The sequence below is a fragment of the Diplodia corticola genome, assembly GCF_001883845.1.
Source record: "Diplodia corticola strain CBS 112549 chromosome Unknown scaffold12, whole genome shotgun sequence".
NCBI lineage: Eukaryota > Fungi > Ascomycota > Dothideomycetes > Botryosphaeriales > Botryosphaeriaceae > Diplodia > Diplodia corticola.
Window position 1 is genome coordinate 186,140 of NW_017971491.1, and position 18,715 is coordinate 204,854.

Consider the following 18,715-nt stretch of genomic DNA (forward strand, 5'->3'; position numbering starts at 1 on the left):
TTCAAAGATATCAAACAATAAAGATCCAAATCGATAATGCTACGAGCAACCACAGTCGGCCTTTCCGTGATTCTGAAAGTCGTGAACCGCGCCAATGATTATGTCTTCCACCTTCTCCCGGCCCAAACCCAAGAGGTCGTTCGCGCTCTTCGTCCTGAAGGAATCCACAGCGCCCAGAGAAGTATCGTACAGCACGCTCCTCTCCATCAAAGCGATGCCCGCGTCCGGGAAGCCCCTCCGCAAGCACCTCTCCGCCTCAGCCACGCACTCGGCAACATCGGCCGTGCCGACCGCCCACTCCTTGCCGGTCGCCGCCTGCAAGCACGCGACGACCTCGTCGGCCGAGGTGACGGCGCCCGCCGCGTAGAGATAAGAATTCCGAACCGCGTCCCAGCGCTCGACGACGCGCGCAACCGAACGCCCGACCCACGCCAGCGAAGAAACCGCAAAAAACGCCCGATCCCGCCCGCCCGCATCCCCGTCCCCGTCCCCGTACACGGTGGCGCTCTGCCACTTGATGTCGAACCCCAGGTCGTCCAGCCGCGCGCCCAGCAGCGCCCCCGCCGCGACCGCGACCCACGAAAACGGGTCGTCGAACCCCCCGCTCGTCTGCACCACCTCCACCGCGTCTCCCTCCGCATCCCCATGCCCATGCCCATGCCCACACCCATCCGCACAGCACCCACCCTTACCCCCACCTTCATCTCCACCCACCTCCCCATCCCCATCCCCATCCCCATCCCCACCCGCAACAGTCCCGTCCCCGCTCTTCCCCTCACTCTCCATCGCCCTCAAAAACCCAATCAACCGCGCCCGCTGCGCGTGCGGCGGCAGCCGCCCCGCCACGCGCTCGTTGAGCGAGTCGGCCCCGAACTCGGCGGGCACGAAGCGCGGCACGCGCGCCTGCACCGCGGCGTTGACGAGGCGCGTCTGCGCCGCGTAGTAGTCGCCGCCTCCGCCGCCGCCTCCGTCGGTGCTGATGACGAGGTCCTGGCCGGCGAGGGCGGCGCGAAGGCTGGAGGGGGAGGAGAAGTCGGCGGGGAGGTGGCGGATGGGGTGGTGGGGGTGGGAGTGGTGGGAGTCGGAGTCGGAGTCGGAGTCGGAGTGGTGGTGGTTGGTGGTGGTGGTGGTGGTGGACGACGAGAGCAGCGGGGAGTGGGCGGAGGGGCCGGCCGTGGAGGGAATTAAGAGGGTGAGCTGGCGCGGGGGGTCGAGCTCGCCGAGGGCGTCGAGGATGGACTGGGCGAGGTATGTGTCCTGGTTGGGGAAACGATGTTAGCGGCGGCGGCGGTGGTGGTGTGAGTGGAAACAAAAAACTTACTCCGACGACGGTGATGTTGCGGATGGCGAGCCCAGGGTCGGGGCGGTCAGGGTGAACCATTGCGAGAGGCCGTTTTCGCGCAGTTGCTGGTCGCGGCGGCGCTGGATCTGGAGGTAGGCGTACATGGTGGTGGATTTATAATGCGTCTGTGCGGATGAATGGAAGCTACGAGTGGGGTTGGACTGGTGCTATGTCGAATGTGACTGTGGCTGTCTGATGATGGGCGGCACCACTGTGGGCCAGTCCGGCGGCTTTTATAGCGGACATTGAGGCGTCTGGCAGCGAGGGCGATGAGGCTCAAGCTGGGAATATTTTTGGCTTGAGACAGGAGGGAGGTTTCGGAGTGGCAGTAGTCGTGGCCGGGTCTCGCGACCGTGGTGAGAGATGTCGGGAACAATCGGGCAAGGCCCCATCTTTCATCAACCGCCTGCGACTCCCCGTGTCCCCCACGCCCTCTCCAGCCACCCAGCGCCGTCCCCCATGCCCTGCTGCCCTGCTGCCATCAGCGCCCGCCCTGTCGCGCGCGCTGTCCGACGCGACCTGGGACGCCTGCGACCCCGATGGCGAGACTCGAAGCGGCGGTGTCGGGCTGCTGCGTGGCCGTGACACCTCTCGCCATGCAAGGGCGAAATTGCACCTGCATGCTCGAGCCCACGACTTCTCGAATCCGGCTTCTGATCAGGCGATGGAGCACAAAGCGCAACGGGGCCCCCAGACGCCCCCGCGGTCGGTCCGCCATCTTGCTGCCAGGCCGCGAACGCGGAGTGGTGGCAATAGCTCGGAAGAGCTGGTGGAAGCTCCTGAGGCTGACGAAGGCCCGGTTCGAAAGTGGATTGCGGACGTAAGTGTTTGACTTTTTCATTCTTGGTCTGCCGCCGTCTTCACTTCTGGCTCGGGCAAAACCGGCTCCCTATCGTTTCGATCTTGCATGGAAGAATCTGTGGCCTGGGAGAGCTTCTACACCCCAAGTCGACAAGCAAGTGAGGTGATGTCCATGATCGTCCTCCGATGCCGCGCCACAAGCCCTGTGGCTGCTCGGTTGGCACATGGTAGATCTGGATCCAGTGATCCACAGCCGACTATCATGCCTCAGGCATCCATCCGGGACAATAATCAAGACGACTCGGTCGAGAGGACGAAAGCCGCACCACGTTGTTCTTCGTTATTTTGTTGCCGGCATTTGCGTCTCTTTGCTTGTTATTTTTCTTTATTGTCTTTTTGCATTCACTGCAGGATTGGATTGCACCACCGGGCGTCTTGACCTGTGGATCATCACCACAAAAGGCATATCGCTCACCGCTTCGCACTCATTTTTACTGGTGCCCGTATGGATGGGAAGCGGCTTTGGTCTTCTTCGGCTTTGGCCTTCTTCGGCTTTGGCCTTCTAACTGTGGTCTCTCTTGCCAATATACGCCACCTGCTGGTTTTGTCATCCTTGGGTTGCAGGCGACGTTACGTTGGCAGCGGATGGGTCTCGACCATGGATGCCTCCCCACCCTGGCCACTATATGAAGACTGGCAAGGGACGTATTGGAGAAAGACGGCTGGCTCAATATTTCCTGAGGGTTGTCTCGGTCGGAGCGACCCGCTCGTCGATGCTCAGTGTGGCAGGCGACAAGAGTGAAGCGATTGTAAGCACGAATGGTGCGATGCCGCCGCTTCATTTACATCAAAACGAGCCCGCACGCCAAGAGTGGCATCTCATCGGTTGCAGGGAACTGCATCATGCGCCTCTCAACAGCCGGCCTTGGTTACCTTTTCGTCGACCTCTAAAACATAAACAAACGTGTACGACATGTTCCGAATTCCATGTCTGTTCCTCCTCACGGGCGCACTGCAGCGACAGCTCCGGTCATACCGCCTTCGCTTGAAACTTTTCGACTTCCATGGCCTGGTGGCTCACAACAAGCCTCGTAGCTCGCCATTGCGCTGTGCCGGAAGCGGGGGCTGCATGCATGCCAACACCAGGCGGCCAAATCACATCAGGCGTACACAGCTTATCTGAGTCTCCGCAGTTATACGGACATACCAAGGCCTTGTCGCACTGCGTCGCCACCAACGGCAGGCGTTTGCCATGGCGCCGCCACCGAAGCCAAGACGCGCCAAGCTCCCCAGAGCCTCTCCGCCTTCCTCTTTCCGCTCCGGCCCATCTGCTCCCCCTCAGCACCAAGACCGCCCATGTGCAACGGACCTGTGTGTCCTGACGCTCTCCCGCTCGTAGCGACACCCAATGCGACCCCGCCGTCCAATCGACGTCCGCCAAAACCCTATCTCGCCCGCCGTCGAAATGCAAGGATGGTGGGAGGAAGACGCCGTACCACCTTAGGCCGGATGAGGCAGGCAAAGACTGTTCGCTGAGGCGGCATCCGAACATGCGGGCTCTGGGGAAGCTCCAGCGCGGCCGTATATATAAAGCTGCCTGGAAATACTCCCTCAAACTTGCTCTCCAGCAGTCCGCTTTCCTCCAAGTGTGCACCCACATCATGCAGCTTCTCAGCACTGCCGGCTTGGCCGCCCTGGCGGGCGTCGCCTCCTCGATGGAACTGGCTCCGGATGCCGTCAAGGCTGCAGAGCTGTACGATTCGGGCGTCATTCATCAGCGCATCATGGAAAACAAGCACGTATGTTTCCCCGCTGCTCTCTACCGCCCGCGCTTGAGCTGACGACAATCCTAGTCTTGGTGGGACAAGCAGAGGGCTGCCGGTGCATTCGAGTCTTCGCAGTACCCCGAGCTCTCCAACATTCCCTGCGTGGATGGCGTTGCTGTCGGCATCGAGGGCGATGCTAACAACACCTTCCGCTGCAACAACCTGGACCTCGTCCACTTCCTGAGCCACGCCGACCTTGGCAGCGAGCTCGGCGAAGGCTCCTCCTCGTGGGGCTGGACTTCGGAAGATGGCCGTGAGTTCATCACCATTGGCCAGAGCGACGGTGCTGCCTTCGCCGAGATCTCTCCCGAGGGAAAGCTCATCTACCTCGGCCGTCTGCCTCAGTACTCGGTCCCTGCCATCTGGCGCGAGATCCGCGCCTACAAGAACTACATGGTCATCGGCTCCGAGGCCGTGGGCCACAACATCCAGATCTTTGATCTGACCAAGGTAAGCTTTGCCGCATCTGCATGTCATTCCTTGTTGCCAAGTATTAACCCATCGTCTTATAGCTCCTGGATGTGGATCCTGCCAGCCCCGTTGTCTTTTCCAACGAGGACGATCTCACCGGTCTCTTCACCGGCCTCCCCATTGGCCGCACCCACAACGTTGTCGTCAACGAGGAGACCAACTGGGCTTATGCCGTCGGTGCTGCTCCGAGAGACAACACGACCTGTGCTGCCGGTCTCATCTTCATCGATCTGACCGACCCGTCCAACCCCACCAGCCCCGGCTGCGACCCCCAGGATGGCTACGTCCACGACGCCCAGTGCGTCATCTACCACGGCCCGGACACGCAGTACGAGGGCCGCGAGATCTGCTACGGCTACAACGAGGACACGCTCACCATCTACGACGTGACGGACAAGTCCAACTCGACCGTCATCTCGCGCACGTCGTACCAGGGCGCGTCGTACACGCACCAGGGCTGGCTGCTGGACAAGTCGTGGCAGGAGTTCCTCATCCTCGACGACGAGTACGACGAGTACGACCAGGTCGAGCCCGCGGCCGACGGCTACTTCGTCACGTACATCTGGAACATCTCGTCGCTCGCGGCGCCCAAGCAGACGGGCATCTACAAGAGCGAGCACTACGGCATCGACCATAACCAGTACATCGTCGACGGCAAGGCCTACCAGTCCAACTACGGCGCCGGCTTCCACATCATCGACGTCAGCTCCATCCCCGCCGACCCGACCGGCGCCGGCGTCAAGGAGGTCGCCTTCTTCGACATCTACCCCGAGGACGACGCCCTGCCCGAGGGCGGCATCATCGAGTTCGTCGGCAGCTGGAGCAGCTACGCTTACTTCAAGAGCGGCTACTACTTCGTCAACACCATCGAGCGCGGCGCCTTTGTGCTGAAGGACTCGTCTGCGTAGAGGTAGTTGGTTGGTTGGTGGTGGAATGGACTCGTTGATTCCGGGAACAGTGTTGTTTCCAGATGGAGATGGTGGTTTTTTTTTCTTTTTCCAAAAAAAAAAGTCTCGGATAGACATGAACTGAAATATATATGTTCAGATCTCGCCGGTTGCGCTGTGCTCGGCTAATGATATTATACTCTCCCCTTTCCAACGCTATCTTAATACCTCTCGTGCACGCGTGTGGCAATAATGAGATACTTGGTGAGAACAAAGTGATGTAAGAGAGAAAGTGGTAGTCGCTTGCGTATTGCCTTAGGGTTCATGTATAATCTGCCCTACATCCATGATTTGAGACTCGTCAACTGTGCATACTTTTGGCGCAAGGTAACGATACAACTGGGAGTCGCAACAACAAGTCTGTCATCGGAGATCGACCTGGATGGTACCGCGCCGAGTCGGAAAAAAAAAAGATCAAAGAAGCACCTTCCTAAAAAAGGGGGGGGGGCCAAGCCGACGTGCTTGATTAAGCCCTTAGTGCCAAGCCGTGCCAACAGCACCGCCAAGACAATAGGTACGTCCACCGAGGGGGCGGAGGTGACAGCCGGACGTGCGCGTGTGAAAGTTTCCCGAACCGAGGGACTGGTAGTTGTGGGTACGTAAAGTAAAGGGAGGCGGTGAAAGGAGGGGGAAAAGATGGAGATGGCCGGCTACTTACTACCTACTACGTACTACTGATGGGGGACCGAAGATGGGGGGTTGACCGTGGCCGACGTAAAGCACCGCGAACTGTGTGCCCCGCCGGCGAAGGCTGCGCGGGGTTCGAGCATGAGAGTCTCGACGTAATACATGTCTTTCGATGGGATAATGGTCGGGAGAAAGCTTGCACTTTCTCCCCTTTCCCTCTCTGGATCGTTTTTTCTCCTTCTTTTCTCCCTGCACTACGTTCGAACCGTGGTTATGCGACGTGTGAAGAGACGTACGTCAACGAGATTGTGATGGCTGTCGCTTGGAGATCAAGGGATCGTGGCGGCTCGGAGAGAAATCTAGATTCGATGTCTAACGTCGATAGACGAGGGGTCGCCTTCTGCCACTGTAAGATACGCGCGACCGGGCCCGATCCAAGAGGAGAGACAGGGTTTCAATATGTGGCTGTCATGTCTCAAAGCCACATGTGTATTTTGATCTAACTGTCGCAATCAGAACCCGCACCTCTCCTCTTTGCCAGCGCGGAATCCAGATGCTGTTACTGAGGAGGGAAGGAGAGACGAGGGGTCGTCCACGGCCCGGAACTTACCCTCGCCGAGAGGAAGCGGGGAAACCCCCATTCTAGTGCCGTGAACACCGACCAACGCTGGATCGGGGGGTAAAAGAAGAAAGTGATGAACATTCGGAGATCGGCATGTCGGAAGGTGTGGCTCCCATGGCGGCCCCGGCACCGGAGCAATAGCGTGGGTTTACTACACTAGCTTAATTTATGCTGGACTCCCCAGGAACCTCATCCGTCGCTTTCCCTACCTTGGTGGTGCTTATCGACGCAATGGTCAGAAAGCGGCTCTGTCCTCTGGACCCCGAAGGAGCAACATGCCCAGTAGCTGTGCTTTCCTCCGCCGAAATGTGACCATGATCACCGAGAACCAAATTCCCGCTCGAAATTCCGGCAACAGTTGACGAGGGTTCGAGGGAAAAGGGAAGAACTCTTGTGCTTGGCATCCAAGCCCCCACCCTTCTGCTTCGAGTAGTGCTCGCCCCATCCCGCATGCTTGGCGTCAGGCGGAGTGCCGCCCTAGTGGTGTTTGTGGAGCTTCTTCAGCTGAACCGGAGTGATATCTGTGTCGGAACAACGAGGCGGTGGCGCTTCAATTGCCGATTGGAACTGGATAGGGATGCATTACAGGCGCCAGAAATGGCGCAAATTGACTTTGCAGGTGACAATGTGAAGGAAATCTGTCTCGAGTCTCGATTGTTGCGTGGTTGTTGGCACGCCTTTCCGAGAATGATGGTGAGTCCATCTTTTCCCCTTCCTGCAAAGGATGGTTCGTGGAGAAGACAAAAGCTGAGAGACAGGGGGGTGGTATGGAGAATACTTAAGTCTAGAGCATTCCTCTGGCGTGGAGGATGTACCCGAGTCGATCTAATCCGCAGCTATCTGCTGTTTTCTTGTTCTTATACTCTTGTTGTTTGGTACCGAGGCGGCCTCAACCTTATCAAGGCTTCGATATCGTCATTCATCATGCGTTTCGTCCCTCTCCTCCCTCTTCTGCCCTTGGCAGCAGCAGCACCGCTGCTTGAGCCAAAGGGAACCGCCGAAGTCATTCCTGGAGAATACATCGTCGTCATGAAGCCCGAGGCTAAAGAGACAGAATTCTCACATATGCTTCACATGTTCGATAACGACGTACGCCACGTCTACAGCATGGGTTCATTCAGGGGCGCGGCGGGAAGCCTGGACGATCAGCTGTTGAATGCGGTACAAAACATGGATTCAGTAAGTGATTTTTCCAATTCATGTTCCTCTATAGTTGGCCGTGGCCACAGAGGGTTAGGCAAGGCTCAAGACACGCAGCTTAAATAGACTGCAAAGCCTTGGCTCGCGGTAATTTGCGTGATGGGTGTCATTTAGCTTACCACATGTCTTAGGTCATGTACATCGAGCGTAACACCAAGGTCCACACCGCCGCCGTTACCCAAAGCAACGCTACGTGGGGCCTTGGTAGAATCTCACACCGTCAGAAGGGCTCCTACAACTATGTGTATGATGCGTCTGCTGGAGCAGGTACCTGCTCTTACATCATCGACACGGGCATCTACACCGGCCACCCGGATTTCGAAGGCCGTGCAAGCTTCCTCGCAGACTTCTCTGGAGAAAACAATACAGTGGACGGCAACGGACACGGCACGCACGTCGCGGGCACAGTCGGTAGCAAGACGTACGGCGTGGCAAAGAAGACGTCTCTCTTCGCGGTGAAGGTGCTTCGTGCAGACGGTTCGGGCGACAGCTCTGGCGTGCTCAAGGGAATTGAGTTCGCCGCCATGAACGCCACGGCGAGACAAAAGGCAGGGCAATGCCCGAAAGGATCTGTTGCAAACATGAGCCTCGGCGGACTGTACAACAAGGCGCAAAAGGACGCAGTCAAGGCAGCGATCAAGACCGGGCTGTTCATGTCGGTTGCAGCCGGCAACGACGGATTGCCCTCGCTCTTCTTCAGCCCGGCAAACGAAGCGTCGGCCTGCACGGTAGGTGCCACGGATAAGAACGACCGGCTGGCATCCTTCAGCAACTGGGGGGCGCTGGTGGATATTCTGGCACCTGGGGTGGACATTCAGTCGACGTGGAACGACGGAAAAACGGTAAGCTGACATTCGGATCCGGGTCAGCCTGATGGCTGCCAACTGACGTGACGCAGAGGACGATCTCTGGTACCTCAATGGCGGCGCCGCACATTGCCGGTCTTGGGGCGTATCTCCTGGGGCTTGAGCAGCGTCGTGCGCCGAAGGCGTTGTGCCAACGCATGCAGGACCTGTCTACGAAGAACAAAATCTCGAACAACAAGCCGCAGACGAAGAACTACCTCGCGTTCAACGGCATCAGTGCTTGATGTCGGCGAAGGCGTGCAATCAGCAGCCAGCCTGACGACGCGAGAAAGGAATATTCCTAAATGAGTCAGATTTTCCGGCGTGAAGACCAATTGGCAGCGTCCAAGCCACGCGGGAGGCAGCTGCAAGCGGGCAGCATGCGGCGCCAAGGGCGGGTGTGGTGTGCCAATTGGGTGCTTAAGGGAAAACAAGAGTGGATGTCAGGAGCATTGAGAATTTGGCAATTGTGGTTCTTTTCTTCCCCTAATTCCGGAAGCGTCCCCTATCGAGGAGATGAGGACCGGCAGGTGCGCCGGCGGGTGGTGGCGGTGGTTGCTGGATGGGGCTTTGATTTACGGCAGGCAGCACAGGTTGTAATGAGGATGACGATGCGGAACGCGCCAAGAGGCAGTGCATGACGGCGAGGTGTTGAGTTGACGTGCGCGGTAAGCGAGCTTGGAGTTTGGAGCGGCGGCGGGAAGAGAGATTGCGCTGAATCAGAAACGCATATTTCCAGAAGCCAGGAGGGCGGGTCGGCGGATCTGTTCGCAAGCTGAAACCAAAGGGCTGCTTATCTGCACGCCTGATGAGCAGCGGCGGCGTCGCTCTCAGCTGACGGCAGCAAGGGAGGCGGCGGGCAAGGTGCAAGGCGAGCGGGCATGGGACATTGGGACCCCGCGTTGGCGTTTCGCGTTTCCGAAGCCAAAAGGGAGCGGCCGACGTCAATTCGACCAGCGCCACTCCTTTTCGCGCAGCCGGCGCCCGTTGCGACCCTTTTCGCGGTGATCGCACGCCCGAAGCAGCCGTCGCGACGTGGCGCTTGTGTTTGATCGCCGCTGGCACGTGTTTCTGTGTGCTGCGCAGCCGCGCAGCCGCCCTGGTGCCCTGGTGCCCTGGTGCCCTGGTGACTGCGGCAGACGTCATCACCCGCCCGCCGCCCGCCGCCCGCTCGGGTCGCCGGGGCTGACAGGCGCCCTCGCTCACTGGCGCGGGACCGCCGGCGGCGGGGCGGGCGCGGCGGGGTGCTGGTTGGCCTGCATGGTTGGCCGCGTGCCCGGCGTGCGCGTACGCGTCGAAAAAAAACTGGCGGGCTGGCTGGCTGGCAGGTCGCGACGGGCGCGCGCGCGGGAGCAGGTGTGCAGGGAAGGAGCAGTGAGGATGAGGCCATTTCGGCGGCTGCGGGGCTCACGGCCAGCTTCACGCGTCGGGCGGACGGTGCGCGCTAGATCCGGCCTCTGCTCGCCCGCCCAAACCCTCTGGCTGCCAGCGCATGTGCCAGTGTGCCAGTGCTCGCCCTCATTTTACGCGGCTTCTGGCGCCGCTGACTCGGGCTGCAAACAGCTGCGCGCAGCCCTGCGTGGTGTTGGGTGTACCGCTACCATCAGCGCCGGCATCCCTGCTCGCTGGGTCAGAGGTGATGTGCGCGCACCACACCCAGCGAGCCCGTCCTCCTCCCGAGTCGCGGTGCCACTTAGTTACCGCCGTACGAGCTTCTCATTCGCAAGAGGCTAGGGAGACGAAGCTGCTGCCGATCACCGCCCCGGCGCACTCCCGCCCCCTCTGCCATAAGAATGCGCCGCCCAGGTGCCTCCCGCGGCTCATCCGGCACGTTGCCGCTGCTGCTGCTAATATCCCACTGCCTGCCGGACTGGTGCGTCAGAGGCTGCCTTGAAGTTGACCAAACAGCACGCCGCCTTCCGCCTCCACAGCCCCTCCAAATCCCAGAGTCCATGGGTCTGCGTACTTAGCCCTTTTCCTCGCGCGTTGGATCCTTTCTCGGCCGCTTTTAATATGCTCCCATCAGCCTCGCGGCCCCGGCCGCCGCTTTTCATTGCCGTCGCCGCCTCGCTCCTGCTCCTTTTCCTCTCGTGGTCGCACCTGGGGCTCGCTCGCCAAAATGCGATGAACGCCGATTTCGTGCCCGAGACGGTGCAGCTGGACCAGAATTTCGGCAAGCCCGCCCATTCAGAGGGCCTCACCGAGCAGCCGCAGAAGCCCGACGTGGGAAAGCTCCCCTGCGCCAGCCTGCCCGGAGCCGAAGATGTCTTTGTCGTCATGAAGACGAGCACCACCGAGGTGCACGAGAAGCTGCCCACCCACCTGGAAACCACCTTCCGCTGCATTCCCAACTTCGCCATCTTTTCCGACTATGAAGAGGAGGTCCACGGCCAGAAGGTGCATGACCTTCTCGACGAGGTGAACGAGGATCTCAGGCAAACCCACCCGGACTTTAGCCTGTATAGGCAGCTGCACGAGTACAAGAGCAAGGGCAAGGACATCACCGAACTCGCCGACGTCATCCAGCACCAGGGCCTGAAGCTGGACAAGTGGAAATTCCTGCCTCTTATGGAGAAGGCGCTGAAGGCGCAGCCAGAAGCCAAGTTCTACTTTTTCATGGAAGCCGACACCTATGTCATCTGGTCCAACTTGCTCAAATGGCTGTCGTTTTTTGAGCCGGAGAAGCCGCTCTACGTCGGCGGCCAAAACTGGATGCTGGACAAGCAGTTCGCCTCCGGCGGCTCCGGCATCATTCTGTCCAAGAACGCGCTCGAGCGGGTGGTGGCGCAGCGTAGAAACAACCTCGAGACGTTTGACAAGCTGACTGCCGCCGACTACGCCGGCGACGTGGTCCTGTCGAGGGTCATGGAGACGGTCGCCGTGCCGCTGACGGGCGCCTTCCCCATCATCCAGGGAGAGAACCCGTACACACTGGACTACACCAAGAACCACTGGTGCTTCCCCGTGGTTTCTTACCACCACATGAAGCCCGAGTGGACAAAGGCCATGTGGGACTTTGAGCAGAGCTGGATGAGCCAGGGTGTAAGTTCACCGCTCCTTCCCCCGTCTCCACCCCCCTCCCGACACGCAAGCACTGCAATGAAAACCACCCCGTGCCCAGCGAAAATTCGAGAAGCAGCCGCTAACGTGTATTTTTGTATCACAGGCCGACCGCCCGACGCTCCGTCACCGCGATGTCTTTGCGCATGTTGTAGCCCCGCAGATCTCGGGCGAGAAGGACAACTGGGACAACTTGTCAGACGACTACGAGGAGACGCCGCTGGAATACTCGCTGCAAGGGTGCCGCGAGGCGTGTGCGCAGCGGGACGACTGCGTGCAGTACCTGTTCTCGCCCGGCCGGTGTCAGACTGGCAAGGTGATACGTCTTGGCCAAGCCGGGTCGGAGAGGGACCCGGTCAACCTCGGCCAGGACACGACGAGTGGATGGGTCGTCGACCGCATCAACTCCTTCATTCAGAGCGTCGAGCCGTGCCAGCAGGATCACTGGATCACCACGCCCGCCTCCATGCAATAACAAAAAAAGAAGGGGGAAAAAAAGAAAAAGAGATCGGAAAATGGTCCGTTTTGTCTTCTTGATTGAAAAGCGAGGTTACGAGCATCATCATTTTTTTTTTACTTGCATCTGATGCTGAGGAGTCGACATAGAGGTAAAGAAGGAGTACATGGCGCATAACGCATAATCGCTCTTGATACCAAGCGGGTTGGGAATCATTTTCGTCTTTTCCGTCGTTTTTTTTGGTTTATTGCATACAAGGACATACTTAGCCAAGCAACCTTTTTCACGCTGCCTCAGACAGCGTTTGAGAATATTCTTCTTCACATTCGGGGAGTTTCAGGTCGGACGAGGTGATGTTACAAAGGGGGCTTACCGTGCATGCAGACGTCATGCAGATCGCTGGGCGCGCCGCTGCCCGATGGTTGGTTCGGCCAGCGGCTCCCCAAGAGTATAAACGCCTCCGCATAATCGATCTAGGTGATGCTACAGGCGCTCGCTTGGGGCGGGACGACGCGTGCGTGGTGCCGAATCGGAAGAGCATCCGCAACGCCACATCGAGGGCTGCCGTTTGGTCAGTCTAGAGGCATTAATCTCCGCCGCTCGAGAGCAGGTAACGTTGTTCTCATCAAGCGGACGAACGCGCATGGGACAGGAAGGAACGGGCAGTGGTGCGGGTGGCAGCAGCCTCCCGCCGTTTGAAAAGTCGGCCGTCATCGCGTTGGACATGGCGGTGGTGTTTGGGTCGTCGCGAATGCGTCTGGAGAGCAGCGGGGGTTCGATGTGCGCGTTTCAGCAACGGCGAGTCTCTCAGGCGGGTATGGTGGTTGGCTTGGTAGAGCGGAGCTGGGGCATGGATCCGGGTGGAATCGGCGTCTTTTCTAGAGCCGCTTTCGGTGGTGCATGACTGCTCCAACTACTCCTGCATGCTGCATGAGTGCGCAGGGTGGATGCGACATGGCGATAGGCAGCCGTCACACCTGCCATCGGCGATTCAGGCGTCCTGGGGCGCTTGGGAATACCCCACAGCGTGGGCAGTGAGAGCGTGAAGATCCACGGCGCCTCGCAGGCTGTGCATCCTCATCAAACCGGCTCTGGAGGAATGACAGTCTGTGCCGACACACTGTCCTACTTCTTGTTCACACGGTAGCAGCCGGGCAAAAAATAGAAGGCGTGCCCCAGCCCTGGGTCTCTTATCGCCATCGCCGCGGCCTGGGCTGAAGTCGTTCTAGCGCAGTGCCACAGCCGCTGCCGGCAGCACTACAACCCTGTCCGCAGCGGCTGCTCTGCCCACCTGCACCCGCTGCCTGCGAGCCCTACGCATATTGACCTGCGTCGCCTTGGCGCGCTTATCTCGACGCATAGAGTGAGAATCTTAATGCGTCACTTTGCTGGGAGCGACATGGCTGTCACCGGTCCGGCTGCCCTTTGCGGCGTGTCCTCTGTTCACCGCATCTGGACGTGATAGTGGGAGCAAAGGGCAGAGCAGCAAACGGACCAAGCCCCCCTGCAATCGCTAGCAGCACCGGTCTTGGCCGGTGCCGGGTACCGCCGTGCGCGCGCTCGAGCACACGCTACTCCGCTCCACTACTGCTGCTGCCCTCAGCCGCGACCCGCTTCTGGAAAACGACCAGAGTCAAAAAAAAGTCCGGCGTCCGAGTCGTGGCTTCGTTTCCACATCTCGTGATGGTTGGCAGGACCCGGCGCTAGGGGTCTTGGAGGCAATTATTCTGAGAACGAGGCAATACGCGCGATTGACTGATGGCACAAACGAAGCATTCCCGCTTCCGTTGGCCGAGTCGCGATTGCCGAGCGAAAAGAGGAAAACGGCAATGGATGGACACGGCCTCTCGCAGCCGGGGTGCGCTGCCCCTGATTGTCGCCTCGCGTGCAAGCAGAGGGAAGGGCTCCAGAAAAGCGCGGACGGAACGGCGCAGGCGCGGTGGTGCGCATGCGGGCAGTGCAGAAGGAGACCGCGGAGCGCGAGATGATGAAGATTGGCACCACCCGAGCCGCCCCTACGTCCTTCGTTTGGTTTGCGATCGGCAAGAACCGCGGTGGGCGGCGGCATTTGATGGCCACCGGGCAATTTCTCCTGACGACCGACGAGCCGATCGTGACGTCCGGTTCGTCCGGCAGCGCACCTGCGCCCTGCAGATTGGCGATGATGCGACCGTGGTGGTGAGGGCGGACAGCGGCCGCCGGCGAGGCTGCGCGAGCGCGCGCAGGGCGATACGAATCCATACACCGATCGCGGGTGCGCGGATCTCGTAAGGCTGCAGGAGGGTGTGGAGTGCTGGGCCCGGGCTGGGGGAGCGGGAGAAAAAAAGGGGAGGCCTCGAGGCGCGCCAGCGCGATACCCGGAACGGCGAGGGCTCGAAAACGCCTCTCCCGGCCGACTGCAGGCCACAGGACCCTGCCCTGGACGGCGACGGCAGATCACCAGGCACAGAGGCACGCGTGTGGCTAGGCTCGCCGGCCTGCCCTTTGCGATAATCTGTGGTGTTGCCGCGTTGGTTTGGCCTGGGGTGGAGGCTCGCTCAGGCTCGCTCAGGCTCGCTCGCTCGGCCTTACACGTCGGCTGTCCGCATCGCCGAGTCGCAGCGTCCGTCTATCGTGCTGGCTGGAGGAGCGCCGCCCGCCACACAGCACCAGCACCAGCACCAGCACCAGCACCACACCACGCCGCGGCGCACCGACCGAGTTAATAGATAGCACCTAAGACTGCCCAGGTGACCCCTCCGTCGCGGCACCGCCAGAGCCTCGAGCACCGCCTCCGTCCAAGCCGCGGCGTCGCCGGCTGCGGTGCTCGTGTCGCGCTCTGAGGCAGTCCTCAGACCCGGTGCTACGAGGTTGCGACTACCGGCGGCCGTAACCACCTGGTATCCACACCGCGTCGCCCGGCCGTGCGTCGTGGTGGCGAGCAGGCAGGTGGCAGAGCAGACCCTCAGTCTGCTGATTCCACATGCGGAGGTCTGCGAGCCTGCGCGCGCGCTGCCCCATTCGCGCGCTCTGGCAATTTGCGGCTCTCCATCAGCTTGGCGCAAGACGGCAAGGCGTGAGCCGGTGGCAGCGTGCCGGCGTCGCCCCCTGGCCCTGTCACCACGCAGTGGCCGCGTACCCCCACCGCGCGACGTGGACTACCCCTCGATCCGCGCGTGCCCGACATTGTCACGACACGAATGCTCTGCTCCGACTGGCTGCGTGCCTCGTACCAAGCATTGGGGCCCTGTGGTATCCGTCGCCCGGAGCCAGAAATGACCGCATTCGTTGATAACGTAGATCTCGGGGCGCCGGTCTGCGCCTGCCAGCCCGCGCCGGGGCAGCAAGCAGCCTACGTACTTGAGCCTGGCATGCCGCGTACCACGTCCGCCTGGTGTGTGAGGCCAATCCAACCATCTCGTCCACTCCCTGCTGCCACTCTCTTGCAGGCCGTTCAGTTCCGCGTCATTCGCTCGACCGTCTGGAACCTGACCAGGAGACTCTCTCTTTCACAGTCTCCCTTGCTTTTTGCTTGCTTCTCGCGCCGCTGTCCCTAGCGCTGTCGCCATCTCCTGAATCCAATCGCTCTTCACCAGCACAACGACCATGCATTCGCAATCTGCTTACGCCCGGGCTGCCATTGCCCTCTTCGCCGCCGCCGCCCCGCTTGCTTCGGCCCAGCTGACCTCGGACTGCAACCCTATCGAGAACTGTACGCTTTATTCGCCATCGTGACCTGCATGAACGTGGTCCCGCTGACACAATCGCAGCCACGTGCCCTCCCAATGTTGGCCTGGACCAGTACAGATTCACCAGTGACTTCACCACCGGCCAGAACGAGAGCTGGGAGGGTGCTGCTTACACCGTCATCAACTACGGCGATGATGGTGCCGAGCTCACCATCAACAAGGATACCGATGCTCCCACCATGCACACCGAGTTCTACACCATGTTCGGCTACTTCGAGGTCGAGATGAAGGCTGCCCCTGGTACCGGTATCGTTAGCTCCATCGTCCTGGAGTCGGACGATCTCGACGAGGTTGATTGGGTAAGTCGTTGCCGGTTCCCATAAGTCGTTGCCGCCCCTTCTACCACCCCAACCCTCACCCCATAACGCCATAATACTGCTTCCCTTGCATACCTTGAGCATGGACTGACAAACTCAAAGGAAATCCTCGGTGGCAACAACACCTCCGTCCAATCCAACTACTTTGGCAAGGGCAACACCACCAGCTACGACCGTGGTGGTTTCCACGACGTCGAGACGCCGGTTGATACCTTCCACAAGTACGCCTTTGAGTGGACCAATGCGTCCATGAGCTGGCTTATCGACGGCACCGTCGTCCGTACCCTCAAGTACGAGGACGCTCTGGGTGGCAAGAACTACCCCCAGACCCCCGCCCGCCTCAGCCTCGGTGTCTGGTCCGCTGGAACCAAAAACACCGCCAAAGGAACGGTGGAATGGGCCGGCGGATACACGGATTTCGATGAGGCTCCCTTCACCATGTATGTGCGCAACGTCACCATCGTCAACTACACCCCGGCCATGAACTACAACTGGACCGACACCACCGGCTCCTTCGAGAGCATCGAGGCAATCAACAAGACTGTCGCTGTCAACTCTAGCTCCGTTGAAGCTGCCGCCAGCGCTTCGAGTTCTGCAGCCGCTGCTGGCTCGACCTCGGGCTCCTCAGCCACCAGCAGCTCTGGCGCTAGCTTCGCGCAGAGTGGCAACTCGGCTGCTACGTCGCTGATAGGCCAGGGGTGGGTCGCTACCAGCACGATCAGCCTGGTCAGCTTTGCCATTGGCTTCTCCCTCCTCTAAAGGGTTGAGTGATGGTTTGGCGGCAGTGCGAATGAGATGATTGCGTAGACGAATTTTTGAAACGGTTTGGAAATGAAAGGAAACCTCGTCGGGGTCCTTGAAGGGTCCCAACCTCCGGCCTAGAGCCGCGTAATGCTAGAGTTCATGTGTTGTTGATGGATGTCGTCCTTTTACCTGTTCTATACCTCCTTTTAATCAGCGTTGCTGGTTTTATGTTTTCTTTACCTTTGGGACCTCTCCCAGCCGGCCCGCCGGTCCTCACGCCCTCGCTTCACATCCTCGGCGCCGCGTCAATCAATTGGCAACGCCGCTGGGGCATGTAAAAATCTATCCACAATTACCACGGCTAATAATTTTAACTGGCACCTCACGGCGTTACTGCGTATGTGTTAGACAATCTGGAAAGTCGGGTGGGATTTCCTTCACGAATTCTCTGTAAATGGTATAGTGGGCTCGAAGCAGCCTCACCAGTAATAATATGGATGAAACGTGTTAAAATATCCTTGACATGGGCCCTATTGCATGTGACGTTGGTGATACGAGGTTGACACTGGACGTTCGTATCATTGAAGTTGCTGTCCGGATAGACCTCCAGGTGAGCAGTTGAAACCTTGAACACGTCTACGAAGAAAGGCTATCAGAGCCCATTTCCGTGTCGGGATATTTGATTCAACTGCTTGCGTAGGGATATTATTGCAACCAACCGTACAGAACTGCCTCCTAACCAACCCGACGGTCCGCAACAATCCCTGAACAGCCTTATCGCACGCGACATGCCCGAATTGCTAGGGACCCCCGGATCGAGCACGGCATGATCGGCGTCTGGTCCAATGGCATTTGCGACACGACTCGCACCACAGCGGGTGATGAAAGAAATTGGCCCACGGCGATCTGTGTGGGCAGTCGAAGCAGGTGTGCCGACGTAGATGTGGTTTCAAACCGCTTTTCTTCGTGAGTAGCAGAAGCAGATGTCTGGATGCAGATGCGAGCAGTTAAACAATACAAATGTATCCAGACATAGGCTTCCGCTGCCCATGTAGGTGGATCAATCTCTTTACCCCATGTCTCACCCGCCGCGCATTTTAGTTTCCGGCGACGATTTCATTCACGCACAAAAGGTCGCTCATCTGCCACATCTGGACTCGAATGTCTTAGCTATCGGGCCGTGGGAGACCCGAAAGAGGAGAGCGGTTGGGGGAGCGGGCCGCTGGCAATATTGTTGCCGGGCGGGCCGTGGATCGTGCAGGGGTGGTGCTTGAGGCTAGGATCATAACGGCGGGAGCAGAGGGCCTGATGATAGGTGGTGGTGCAAAGGGCTCCACTTTCGTTACAGCTATACTGCGTACGGCGAGCGAGCGGATTCGCTGTGCCCGACATCGGGCAAGAAGACTGCCCTCTGACGTGTGTGAGGATGGACTGAAGAAGTTTCTGTGTCAGCGGCGGATAATGCGGATCGTCTTTTACTGTAACGTTGTGTGTGCCCCTGCACTGCGCGCACGTGCTCGTCTCTTCCCCAGGCGTGGCCGCCTGCATTGCGATGCCGTCAATGCTCAAATGTTTAAATGTACTGCTTCTGTCTCGCTGCGGAAAAACATTGATGGAGGAGCTGGCATAACTGGCGGCTCGATTCGGGGCCGAAACACAGGAATTCCGAGGAAATTGGTGTAGAGCATACCACCTCCTCGACTGTTGGGGAAAGGTGCGCTCATTTCG

At 59.4% G+C, this 18,715-nt stretch overlaps 5 protein-coding genes across 5 annotated transcripts; 4 read left to right on the forward strand and 1 right to left on the reverse strand.

Annotated features, from left to right (window-relative positions):
• Window positions 1-39: 39 nt before the first annotated feature.
• Window positions 40-1,381, reverse strand: BKCO1_1200061 (uncharacterized protein; the record flags this gene model as incomplete). The annotated part of the gene is made up of 2 exons (XM_020270735.1): window positions 40-1,257; window positions 1,322-1,381. The coding sequence occupies 2 exons, from the start codon at window positions 1,379-1,381 to the stop codon at window positions 40-42; spliced, it is 1,278 nt and encodes a 425-aa protein (XP_020132497.1).
• Window positions 1,382-3,804: 2,423 nt separating this feature from the next.
• On the forward strand, window positions 3,805-5,348 carry BKCO1_1200062 (uncharacterized protein; the record flags this gene model as incomplete). Its single annotated transcript, XM_020270736.1, has 3 exons — window positions 3,805-3,942; window positions 3,997-4,419; window positions 4,482-5,348. The coding sequence occupies 3 exons, from the start codon at window positions 3,805-3,807 to the stop codon at window positions 5,346-5,348; spliced, it is 1,428 nt and encodes a 475-aa protein (XP_020132494.1).
• Window positions 5,349-7,560: 2,212 nt separating this feature from the next.
• On the forward strand, window positions 7,561-8,926 carry BKCO1_1200063 (subtilisin-like protease pr1a; the record flags this gene model as incomplete). The annotated part of the gene is made up of 3 exons (XM_020270737.1): window positions 7,561-7,815; window positions 7,968-8,678; window positions 8,735-8,926. 3 exons carry the CDS (start codon window positions 7,561-7,563, stop codon window positions 8,924-8,926), a joined length of 1,158 nt encoding a protein of 385 aa, XP_020132495.1.
• A 1,768-nt stretch (window positions 8,927-10,694) lies between these two features.
• On the forward strand, window positions 10,695-12,216 carry BKCO1_1200064 (glycosyltransferase family 31 protein; the record flags this gene model as incomplete). The annotated part of the gene is made up of 2 exons (XM_020270738.1): window positions 10,695-11,723; window positions 11,848-12,216. The coding sequence occupies 2 exons, from the start codon at window positions 10,695-10,697 to the stop codon at window positions 12,214-12,216; spliced, it is 1,398 nt and encodes a 465-aa protein (XP_020132492.1).
• A 3,567-nt stretch (window positions 12,217-15,783) lies between these two features.
• On the forward strand, window positions 15,784-17,002 carry BKCO1_1200065 (glycosidase crf1; the record flags this gene model as incomplete). The annotated part of the gene is made up of 3 exons (XM_020270739.1): window positions 15,784-15,889; window positions 15,948-16,225; window positions 16,346-17,002. The coding sequence occupies 3 exons, from the start codon at window positions 15,784-15,786 to the stop codon at window positions 17,000-17,002; spliced, it is 1,041 nt and encodes a 346-aa protein (XP_020132493.1).
• Window positions 17,003-18,715: the final 1,713 nt, after the last annotated feature.